Source organism: Alosa sapidissima, chromosome 19 (genome assembly GCF_018492685.1).
Source record: "Alosa sapidissima isolate fAloSap1 chromosome 19, fAloSap1.pri, whole genome shotgun sequence".
Lineage (NCBI taxonomy): Eukaryota > Metazoa > Chordata > Actinopteri > Clupeiformes > Clupeidae > Alosa > Alosa sapidissima.
Genome location: NC_055975.1, coordinates 3,053,357 through 3,065,811, shown reverse-complemented (window position 1 = coordinate 3,065,811; position 12,455 = coordinate 3,053,357). Strand labels below are relative to the sequence as shown.

Here is a 12,455-nt window from a genome sequence, read left to right as displayed (position 1 = left end):
TTTCGTTATATGTGGGAGTGGCATATGATTCATCCCAGCTCTGTCTGAATGAGCAAGGAAGATCCAAACATCTCCAAACGTGAAGAGAGAGTGAGATAGAGAGAAAGAGAAAGTGTGTGTGTATGTGAGAGAGAGAGAGCGAGAGAGAGACAAAAGTGTGTGTGTGTGTGTGTGTGTGTGTGAGAGAGAGAGAGCGAGAGAGGGAGAGGAGGAGAGACTATTCTTGATGGGGATGTGAATAAGTAGTCTGCTGACGGTCAGGACCTGCTATATCTCACTCTTGCGCTCCGACTGACAGGAATGTCTCACCTTGCGCTGTAGCTGTAGCACACACCTGTGGCACTGATCAAGGCTTTCGTTACCATGTCAAGAGGAAGGTATGTGAAGACGTTTCAAATGATGCCTTTCTGTTGCTTTCAGCTTTCATGGGCATATTGTTTTTCTCTCTGACATGTTTCAAGACTGATTTTGTTTCCTGGTTTATAGCTGTCATGTCATGTTTTGATATGATACTGTATGTTGTGTTTTGCTGTGTTGATCATTTGTGTGACCATTAGTGTACTCTGGAGTTATCTATGTAGAACATATTCTAATTTAAAATTTGAACTATTTAAAAGTAATATTTTGAATATTGCTGTAAAATAATGCAAATGTAACCATGGGCTTAGTACTTATTTAGCTGAAGTGCAAACATGAGCATAATACTTATTTACCTAAAATGATATGCATGATGCATTACATTATGCACTCATGTTGAAATAACAAAGGATGTTCTGAAGTTTTGAATATACTTAACACTGTCTAGCTGAGGTGATAAGTTCTGTCGAACACAGCGTTGGCCATGTGTGTAATATGGCTGCATGTCCCCTGGTACAGAGGGCTCCATCATGGCTGATTTGACTGGCAGGGAAATTTCAATGCTGGAAAGAAACAGGTCTGTGTTGCCCAGACCCTAAATTTGCATTAGGTGCACACACACCACACCCAAGTGTCTGCGTAAGGATGGGCAATGATCAGCACTAGTAATCCAAGGTAAACCTTTAGACATAGTAACCAGTTATGGAGAAGTCCCAGCTCAGGACAGTGAAACCATATAGAGGCTGTTTTAAAATGAAACTGTTGTTGCATTAACACAGGCTTCCTGTAATGTGTTTGGGTTTAAACCGTAGTTAATTATGCAATCTTTTGTACTACTAATGGGTGTAACTTGTTTTATCACCCACAAAATGACCACTCTGGTCAAAGAGTTAAGTTATGTTAAGTTCTAACTTTGTTCTCTGCATTTTGCCCTTCTGGGGGTAGTGCGCACATATACATACACACACTTGGAGCAGTGAGCTCAGAGCACACATACAGTACACACCCAGAGCAGTGGGCAGCCGGGGAGCAGTTGTGGAGTAGGTGCCTTGCTCAAGGGCACTTCATCCGTGGATGTGAATATAGGAGAGCGCTGTTCGATCACTCCCCCCACCCACATTTTTCCTGCCAGTCAGGGATTGAATCGGCCACCGTAACAAGTCCGATTCCCTAACCAGTAGGCCACGGATGCCTCCAATCAGTTTGCGTCTTCCATAAGAATCAGTTCTACTCAAGGGTGGGACTGGAATACCTACCATGCTGGTTAGTGCCTTCAAAATAAGATATGCCATGTCAATCAAACTGCTTTTAGGCAAATGCTAAATGCCAGTGCCATGGCTGAGCTGCTGACTAAATGTCTAGCTCTGCCCAAGCCACCTATGTCTGAGTGCCACAACACACACACACACACACACATACACACACACACACACACACACACACACACACATACACACACATACACACACACAGTGCAGATTGGGATCGGATGCCTTTGCATAGATTCCCTTTGCGGAAGCAGCACGGCTAGGCTTTGTATGGAGGCCTTTGTTTGCCTCTCCTGGAGGACGGATGGAATATGTTTTTGCAGTCTCGGCAGGAGGAAAAACATGAACTAACAGCGTCGGTGACATTTTACTCTCCATGGCACAGCCTGTGCTTGCAGCCACAGGCAACAGGTTATGGGGGGAATGCAGAGCGAGAATGAGAGAGAACCGGGAAAGATGTGTCGACTGATGGAAGCTCTTGGATTTTTGAACCACTAGCTAATACCTTTTGTTATGATTTATGGCCATTGCACTTGAAGTGTGCACGTTATGTACGGAATTCCTCATTATATTGACTTCCTTTTCCAGGCAATAAATCTTCCGAATCCCCTTTCCCCCTAAGAAAAACTAGAATACCTATCTCTCTTCCACAACATCTCTATCGTCAAGTTCATCACCTCTGCCGTCGGTTCTGGCAGGTAGCACACAAGTCTCATTCATTCTCGTCAGACCTAAAGGTAGACCTCCACCTCCCTCCTCCACCCCAGTGTACCCCAGCACCACCCTCAGGGCTTGAGCACAGCATGGCCAGGTGCAAGGTGAGAGGTGAGTGGGGGGCGTGTGTGAATGACATGAGATGGAAATGTCCCGTGCTGCAGACAAACCACCCCGTTGGCCATTCCCGTAAAGTTTAACCCACCGGGCAGGAATGGCAGGAATGGCTGGTTGAAACGTTTAGGCAAATCGCTATGTCTGGAATTTTCCCAATCTACTCCCCAACACACACACACCCACACACATACACACACACACACCAGAGTGATGGTGACATGGTGAATTATTTGTTAATCCACCCAGAAGTGACCTAGACCCTCTAAAGTCCTTTTAGTGTATGTTTAACAGATTGCTATGGCTTTGTCTTGTGTTTGGTTGTTGCACCATGGTTTGAGCTGCTTGTGCAGATTTCTGCTGTGTAAGGCTGTGTTTGTACGTAAACATGTAGATTTGTCACAAAGGAATTCAAAAACTACATTAACTCTGTCTTGAGTTCCTTCCTGCCCACAGTATAGCAGCGTGGAAAAAGACAGAGTTTGTTCTGAGCAGGCACTGAGTTAGGCATGAAAGCGAAGCCCCCCCACCCAGACAGGGAATACAGGAGGAGGAGGGACAGAGATGGATTTCCAGAGTGTTGGCACTAGCAGTGTGGCATGCACTGGGCCTGCTCTCATGAATGGGCCCTTTTCTGAAGACTAATATGCTCTAACTGTGTCTGTGCATGTCTCACTTCTACTGTGGGCCAAGGCCATGGCAACAAAAACATCAAAAAAAGTATTATAAATGTTACTGTGTGTGTGTGTGTGTGTGTGTGTGTGTGTGTGTGTGTGTGTGTGTGTCCTAAATTGTGTAATATATTATACATGTTGTTGTAGATGTGTTTGTGTGTGTGTGTATGTGTGTTTGCGTTCACACACACGCTGTAAATCATGTAACATTTGCTATTTGTGTATTATTCATACTGAATGACCGCAGAATGAGTAGCTGTACTTGCGTGTCTCTATGTGTTTATGGTTGAATCCAGTAACAGTCATCCTAGTGTATAGTCTGCTTTTACTTGTTTCTCTGTCACATCCCTCCTGTTAGATGAGTCCTCTCCCTCTTCTCTCTCTCATCTTCCCACTCCCCTGTCTCCCTCTCTCTCTCTCTCTCTCTCTCTCTCTCTCTCTCTCTCTCTCTCTCTCTCTCTCTCTCTCTCTCTCTCTCTCTCTCTCTCTCTATCTCTCCCTCTATCTCTCCCTCTATCTCTCTCTCCCTCTCTCTCTCTCTCTCTCTCTCTCTCTCTCTCTCTCTCTCTCTCTCTCTATCTCTCCCTCTATCTCTCCCTCTATCTCTCTCTCCCTCTCTCTCTCTCCCTCTCTCTCTCTCTCTCTCTCTCTCATCTTCCCACTCCCCTGTCTCCCTCCCTCTCTCTCCCTGTCATTACCTGTCCTGCACGTGGGCAGCTTGTCAGTCAGCAGTCTAGACAGTGATGACTCTCCCATCACCCCAGTGGCAGCAGCAGCTGTTCTTGGCTTTTATACGGCATCTGCATCTGTCCAGTTGTCATCCCTTCATCTTCGGAAACCGTTCCTTGAGATTGAGAGAACTTCGAGAGCCGTCTCTCCTCAGGTGTCGGGACTCTTTTGTTTTGCTGTGCGTTCGTTTCACCGAGTTTCCGCTGACAAGAATGTAGCCACCTGTCGAGCAACGTCATGGTTAAAATAGCTCTGCTAATGTTTGGTTTACACCAAAACCACAAGGTTGCCCCAGCTGCTGAATGGTGTTTTGTGTGTGTGTGTGTGTGTGTGTGTGTGTGTGTGTGTGTGTGTGTGTGTGTGTGTGTGTGTAAACCTGTCAATTCTTCTCATGTTTCCCAACAAAGCAAGCAGTGACCTCTTGACTGAATGTTCTGAAGTGTGGCATGCTGCTGCTTTGTTTTGGTCCACGGGAGCACACTGATGTCATTGGGCTCAGTCATGTGTAAACGGGAATTGTTCAGTAATGGCTTCTTCAGGCAAGAGGCGCATAGGCAGGGTGTCATGGCGGCGCTGGCTTTGCCCATTGTTTCCGTGGCCTTTGACTCTGGCTGACACAGAGTGGAGTTGTTGTTGGCTGCTGTCTGTGATCCTGTGAGGATCACTGTTCCTGCTTGAGTTGAAAAGTCTCTCTCTCAATATCTCACACACACACACACACACACACACACACACACACACACACACACACACTCCTGTCCGCTTGTTAGCTCACTCACTTTTTTTCTCTGACACACACACACACACACACACACACACACACACACACACACACACACACACACACACTGACACACACATACCTCCCCTTATCTCTCTACCCATATGTTCACCAAGTAGTTTTCATTCCATAGGCTCACCACTCTGCCAGCTGGAGGAGAGATCATGGACGCTCATTAAAATGACATGTGTGCACGTCCCAGGACTCTTCAGCCCTCTTTGAATCTTATCTCGCACAAGTGGGGAATCAAAGCAACAGTTATCAAGGGCTTCTGGTGGGTCTCTCCTGCCAAACAATGGTGCAGGTTCTAACAGTACCCTTAACCTCCAGGGAAGCTTGTAGCTGTGGGGCTTTCAGGTGTGAGGGTTGGCTATTGTTCCCTCTTGGAACATCTACTTCAGTGAGGATGATGACGATCCTAAAATGATGATGAGACCCTGTAATTGCTTCGCCGTGACACTTCACACTGTTCCAGACTTGGGACAGTGACTCATTCATTCGTGTGCTTTTCTCCATTGGGTTTGCATAATAACCTTTTATTGTCTGACTGATTACCTGAAGCCCAGGTGTCAGAGCGGAGCAGTGCAGGCTCATCAGTCCTCGTTTTGGCAGGCGTCGTGCCACGTTTGGCAGCTAATACAATGTCAATGGAGTTCATAAAATTGGCCTCTGAGACTGATTGTGAAGTCTACTGTGTGTGCAGGTCGTAGTGTGTTGTTTTGGAAAGCACTGCCTGCTCACAATTGCCTGGCTGCCCCTCTCTTCTCTCCCAAGGCTGGTGTTTTTACACAGGCAGTTTGATGGTAGACTAATGTGATAATACTGCCGCAATTGCCGAGGTCCCTTCACAGGGGCGTGAAATTGAAATGAGAGCTTCCTGTTGTGTGGGTCATCTGTTGGCCACTCTGCCCGGGCTGTTACCGCAGCAAGGAGTATGTGACCACAGGGAGGAGTGTGTGTGTGTGTGTGTGTGTGTGTGTGTGTGTGTGTGTGTGTGTGTGTGTGTGTGTGTGTGTGTGTGTGTGTGTGTGTGTGCGCGCATGTGTGTGTGTACGTGTGTGTGCAGAGAGAGGAACCAGTGCGCCCCAAGCACCTCAGTGGTAAGACAGATGGCTTTTCACCTCACACTGGCCTTCGACACATGCCATAGGTGACTGGACAGAGCACAATGCAGTATAGTGCTTAATTTAACTAGGATTGCTGTGTTATAAACCAGGCTCCACTCTGTAAACTATGTTTTAGCATTTATACAGTATGCTTGAAAGGCAAATGTGCTTTCTTATTTTTTGACCACAAAAGCCACACATTGTATCCCCAAGTGACTCCTGCTGAGAGAGTTTAGAGTTGTGTTTCGGTGAGCACACATGGATTGGCATCAGAATTGGGTTTATTTGTGAAGTGAGTCAGTACACACAAGAGATTCTGGCTGATGGCGTCACTCTAAAAGTGATGAAGAGAAAAACAGAATCATGTTTGGGGGTATAGAAACTCAGAAAGAAAGTAACCTGCTGGTCACTGGTTCAACTCTGTAACCAGCGGGGTTAATGAGTGACCGTGAGAGAACTGTCCAGGGGGCAAACACCACCAGAAAAGGGTCAGAATTTGGTTGTTATGTGTACATGTGTGTGTAGCACATTCCCGTAACAGACTCATCATATTGTCTCCTAACGTGTGAAAACAGGCAGGGCAGCCGCTGACTAACCATGAGAGGCCGTGCTCTCTGGCAGACGTCACTTGGAGGAGTGAGTGGCTCTCGCTGACTGTGCCCGTGTGGATGTTCCCAGGAACAAACACTCAAACTTGACTCACGGAAAAACGGGCAGAGCTGTGCCAGTGTGCCACAGGGCGGGTTGCCGTGCGGTGATCGTGCAGTGGCACGTTCCGAGGTCCTGCACTGGCATGCTTTTTTGAACGTCTCTCAGTTTCCCGCAGCTTGTGCCTGCCTCCACATCTGCTGCTGCTCTGCGTCTGTGACGGTCGCTCCTGAAATGACAGGCTTGGGCCGCCTCACGGCAGCGATATGACGTCAGCCGCCCCTCAAACTCACCACCTCGCCACCACACAGCCGAATGTAGCACTTAGCAGAGAGTCAACTCAGAGCAAATATCAGGAATCTCGACCGACGCCTTTGTTTGTCTACAGAAATAAACAAGGGGTCATGACAACTCCCATAGAGTTACATTGTGAGCTTTGTGTGCTACATGCCTAGCTTATTAAGATAGTCTAAGTCTGAATTGATGAAGAGTTTATTTTATGATTTTATCCTAGGCTACTTTATCCTACTGTCATTGGTAGACCTACCTCTGAAACACATTGCACAGTCCCAGTCCAACCCTTGTTGCTTGTAGCCTACAGTACTATCTGTGCAACATGGCAATTTACATAACTAAACAGGCTAGCTACTAATTTCTTTGACACTTTTTCTTTGACATTTGTTGTCTGCCATACCTGTCAGATTCCAAGAAAATTACCTGCCTGTGATGTTTGGTACCCTACCTTAGTACAGTATGAGAAGTATGTAAACACTAATTGCTAAAAATAAGACTCGCATTCCTAGTCTTGGCCTTTAGTGGTATTGTTGTGTGGCCTGTCACTGCGTGTTCATTGTGAACTCAGTGAGCCGTGGTGGGAGTCTTTAGTGGTGAATGTTGATCTGATCTGATCTAAACCAGAGCGTGAGCCGGTCCTCCTATCTCTTCTTATCTCCTCCCCTTCTTCCCTCTCCGTCTCGTTCATCTTGGGGCACACAAACGATGGGAAGCTCCTTCTCCAGCGACAGACTGTGTAGACAATCCCAGCCAGTGAGGCCATCCTGTCAAAAGAGGAAAAAAAAACATTTTCCATGAGCGGGTGGTCGTCATCTTTCTCACCACTGCTCCACTTTCCATGCGTGTTCCAGTAGCTCATGCTAGTTTAAGGATGACACACAAACACAAAAACGCCGGAATGCCCCCCAAGCCTCTTCCTTGTCCCAGATACTGTACCCCCCCCCCCCTCCCCCACCACCATGACCACCACCACCATTTCCTTGTCCCACTATTCCCAGCCTTGGCCTCCACGAGTCCAGGCGCTTAGAGGAAGTGGTCAGACTTTCTGAAGAATGTGAACCTCAGTAATTAGGACACGTCAGTAATCATTTTCAATGAATGCGCCCCCCCCACCCCACCCGATCCCACCCCATTACTGCTTAATGCTTGAGAGTTCTATAGGAATGAAGCAATTATTGGACTGGAGCCACAAAAAGTTAATAATTTTTCCTTCCCACAAGGCACGAGAGGTCAGTGAAAAGCTACATCTCGTCTGCCCAGTGTGCTTCCTGTAAAATCTTGAAGTTGGCACACTACAGCAGGAACATTGTTCTGTGTATTTTGAATGCAAGGAAGGCACATGTAGAGGGGGAGTCCTATCGCTGGCCCCAGTGTGACGGGTGGAGTGTTTGACTTTCTCAGCACCTCGTTGAGCGGCGGGTTAATAAGTATGGACCTTTGATCTTGTGTGTGGAAACTGGGTTAGGAGCCCAGGAATGTCTGTATGAGGAAGAGGAGCTGGGAAAATGCATGCTTGTTGTTTTTTAGGTCTGCAGAACCATGGGAGGGAATTTGAAACACGTTTTGGAGATGTCATTCATCTCCATGGAATTCCCCGCGCTTACCCATTCCTCTCAGTTTCTTGATTAGTCAATGCTTTCTCTAAGAGCTTCATACCGTGCACTCACACTGACACAAACATATGCTCGCTCTTTTGCAGACACATTCCTTATTCATTTGGATTTGCAACTCCGACTAAACAGTTAAAAACACTTGAATAATTGAACCAAAGTCCAAACACACTTGATTAATTGAGACTGCTTAGGTGAACAACTGTAAACAAATCTCCCACACATAACACGCACAGCACATACCCACAGCCTCTCTCACTCCCTTTTGATATATTTGTTCACTAATGTCCTCTCCCTTCTCTCTCCTCCCTCTCTCCTAGAGTCTCCTCGCTTGTCCACGGGCTCGTCCGTAGGGAGCCATGACCCCTTGTCCTCTGGCGCCCCGGGTGACTGCTGTGGCCTCCCCTGCTCTGAGCACTCGGAAGACGAGCGTCCTGTGAGCCTGGTGTCCACCCTCTCGTCCGGCTCGTCCCGCGACGAGGGCCCGAGCGTCGGCTGCAGTGCTGCCACGACCCCCCTGTCCACCACGCCCTCGCACGCGCCCTCGGAGGAAGAGGAGGGGGAGCAGGACATCGACCTTCACCTCAGCCCACCCTCAGAGGCTCACCCCAGGCAGCCCTCACTGCCAGGACTGCCCCCTGAGAACACAGGCTGGCAGGAGCTCCGGCAGGACACTGACCACGTCCACCTGTCGCCCCCCGCAGACGGACCTGCACCCAGGAAGCTCTCCCTGCCCGACTCGCCCGGGCACTCGCCATTCGCCACTGTCGCCATGGCGCCCAACCCCCAGCTCACCTACCTGGACCGCGTGGTCATGGAGATCATTGAGACGGAACAGATGTATGTGCGGGACCTCTGCAGCATAGTGGAGGTGAGAAGGTCACATGATCACTTGATAATCACTCCTAGTATCAGTATATCGAGGAACAGCTGAGGAATACAAACTGCAATGAAAGACTATTAGATTATTAGTCCTGTAATAAAGATAGCCCAGGCTGTCCTTGAATAACATCAGGCTTCTCATACACGCTGCCTGTAAAGAGTCTTTCCTCACCCGCTGCTCCAACACTTGCTATATCATTTAACAGCTGTGGTGAATTGAATGGCTCTCTATTGCAGTGTAAAGGCCAAAAACAAATAGCGCAGGCTGGCTGGTGCCAGAGGCGGGCTGTGTTGCGTTCACCGCGGCCCCATGGCCCTGTGGCAGAGCTCTGCTCCCAAATGAAACAGCCGCCGCGGCTGAGCCACTGGAACGGCATAATAGCATTTTTCAGCAGCGTCAGCCATCGCAAGTGTCTGGGTGCGTTTTCATCATCTGCATGAAACGCATTTCCAAAATCCATTTATTTTCCCCCGAAAATAAAATTGCGAGGGGGGGAAAAAAAAAACAAGCTGCAACCATGCAGAAACAGGTTGAGAGAGATTTTTTTTTTATTACTGACATTACTAGACAATTTGGGCCCAATGGGCTCTCAATCCTTAGAAAAATACACAGTCGTCGCCACAGGGCATAGAAGGGAGCGTTAGCAAAGCAACACAATCATGGCTCATCCCAGTCTGTGCTCTGCTCAGATGAAAGACGAATGGCAGTATGGAATAGGAGGCGGTCCACTCCACGTGAGGCCAGCGCTTAGGAGTTTGGGGCTGTTTCCTGTTGTAGTCGGCCTCATGGTTTTACAATCTTCCCAGAAGCCCCCAGAGCAGTGTAAATTGCCCCCATTTCTTGTCTGAAGGCTGTTTAGCGTGCAGCATGTTGAAGTGGAAAAAGAATGCATCAGAGTTTCTAAACATATATACACCAAAGGCTGGGATCTACTTATGCCTTTTTCTGTTCTCAACTTGTCAACTTCTGTATTCCTGTTCTCAACTTCTGCAATACTCAGAGCTCACGCATATTGGATAATGGTGTGTAGTTAATGGAGACAAAGAACACAAACTTGCACGCATTATTGGAAATCTAATTTGCTGATTTATATTGATGTTCCAATGCTACGTTCATTGCTTGACTAGCTTACAGATAAATCTACTCTAAGATGGCATGAGCAGGCATGTCCTATTAGGGTGCCTGGGTGAGGAAATGACTACATTTCACAATATGTTTCTGTGATCATCAATCAGAAGAGCATGATGAGATCATTTGGAACGTTCCTTTCCTCTCTTAGTAATGATTCTAGTTGAGCGTTTTGAACAAACCCAGTCCTGGGTTTCCACGTCTGCTGTGTTGAGGGGTCGTGTGATGCTCTGAGGGGTATTGAAGCCCACGGCCCCAGCTGTGGCCTGGCCAGTGGTACCGCCCTCTCTCTCAGACTTCCTGTCCAGCCTGGCCCCACTTTTCCACCAGCTCTGCAGTTGTGCCCCCTGCCCCCAACACCCCAATGATACAGAACCCCCTCCATCTAAAAACACCCCCCCCCCCACCAACAAGAGCAACATTGCACCTTTTAGAGTCACGCTTGGATTCTGGGGGCCTCTGATATAAATCTTCTTCATACAGCAACTCCCTCTCCAGCCCAGCACCCCCACTCCACCCTCATCTGTGACTCTCTGAACAGAGCCCACAACAACTGCTGCTGCTGAAGCTGGGAAGAGCCCACAGAGTTCTGAGCGCTGGGGTTTTCCTGCGACTCCCTGGATGGGAGCCAGGCTCTCGGTTTCTTTTCCCTCGGCTGTGGTGGTGTAGCCATACCTGTAATTTGAAGCCCCACACACAGTTTGGCTGGAGACGCCTCTGGATTCTTTGTAACGTTGTAAGGGCTGCCCTCCCTGCCTAGGAATGCGTCTGCATCTGGACAGATTAATGTGTGTATGCTAGCTGTCCATACAGCTGAATTAGGGATGTGCAGTGACCATGACTGTAAAACAACAATGGATTGCATGGTGTCATACACTTGCTCTATGTTCTGGAAAGAAAGGAAGGAAGCCATTTTGCCAGAGTCTCTCTCTGCAGTGAGTGCTTTTTGGAGCCAGAACAGAGTATGGAGAAAATCTGCCAATCCAGCACCCAAAATCAACCATTTTGTTTAGTTCCTTCACTTTTGAGTGGCCATACTAGGGGCTCCCCCTGCCTTGTGACAGCAGTGTGCTGGAGTGTGCTGTACCTCATGGATGGCTTGTCTTGCTTGTGTTAGACACCATCGGTGTGTTCAAAGGTGGTGGCGGCTGTGTTTATCCGTGCAGATAGGTAGTTGCACATCTGTGTATCTGTGCTGAAACAGCTGTGAGTCTCTGGAGGCCAGTGTACCACTCAAGGCCCAGCAGTGACTCTGAACCACAAACACACCACCGACAGAGTGGTGGAGAGGAGCTCCACAGGGGCCAGACATTCACACACACACACAACACACACACACACACACACACACACACACACACACACACACACACACACACACACACATAGCTGGATGGTAGCCACAGAGTTTGGAGAGACCGTAGCCTAATATGGCAGAGCCCAACTTTCACCATCTCACCAAGGCAAGAAAGAGCGCGAGAGAGACCCCGCCCCCCGCCTCTCTGATCGCTCTGAACTCGCTCACAGACAACTCGTTCTCATTCCCTTTTTTCCGAATAAATGTGTTTTATTTTCCATGATGTTTGGCCTTGGTGTAAGGGGCCAGAGGCCGTGGGCTGGCCAAATACCTTCTTGGTGAAGTCCAAACGATGTGTGTGGGCATTATGGAAACCGCCGTGACCTCCCTCCTCTGGTATTTCTCACCGGCTGCTGTCTGGCCCATGAAGGTGCTGGTAGTCAGTTGCGGTTGCCCTGTAATGCCCTGCTAGGTGAAGTATTTAATCCATAGGGTGGTGGCAAGCAATGAGCGCTAATGCTGGAATGCTAGACCTACTGTAATGCTGGAATGCTAGACTAATGTGTGTGTGTGTGTGTGTGTGTGTGTGTGTGTGTGTGCGTCTATGAGCAAGGGAAAATGGTAAATAAAGAAGTGAGCCTCTATTACCCTCTAACACACACACACTATAAAGTCATAAACTAATAGAGTCTCAAAAAGAGCAAACAGACACAGTCAAGCTAGCAAGTGTGCCTAGTGTGTGTGTGTGTGTGTGTCTGTGTCTGTGTGTGTGTGGCCCAAGCATCCACTTCAAATGACCCAGCTCTCTACAGGGGTTATATTGGGTCATCATTTTGGTCACTGCTGGTTGTC

General features: G+C 48.2%; 1 protein-coding gene across 4 annotated transcripts in view; it reads left to right on the top strand.

Moving 5' to 3' along the window:
- The window catches only part of LOC121693114 (pleckstrin homology domain-containing family G member 3), a 48,974-nt gene that overhangs the window by 16,235 nt on the left and 20,284 nt on the right, over window positions 1–12,455 (top strand). For all 4 annotated transcript variants that reach the window (XM_042072310.1, XM_042072312.1, XM_042072311.1 and 1 more), the window contains exon 3: window positions 8,616–9,166. In XM_042072310.1, coding sequence (XP_041928244.1) covers window positions 8,616–9,166 — 551 coding nt within the window. The remainder of the gene's footprint in view (window positions 1–8,615; window positions 9,167–12,455) is intronic.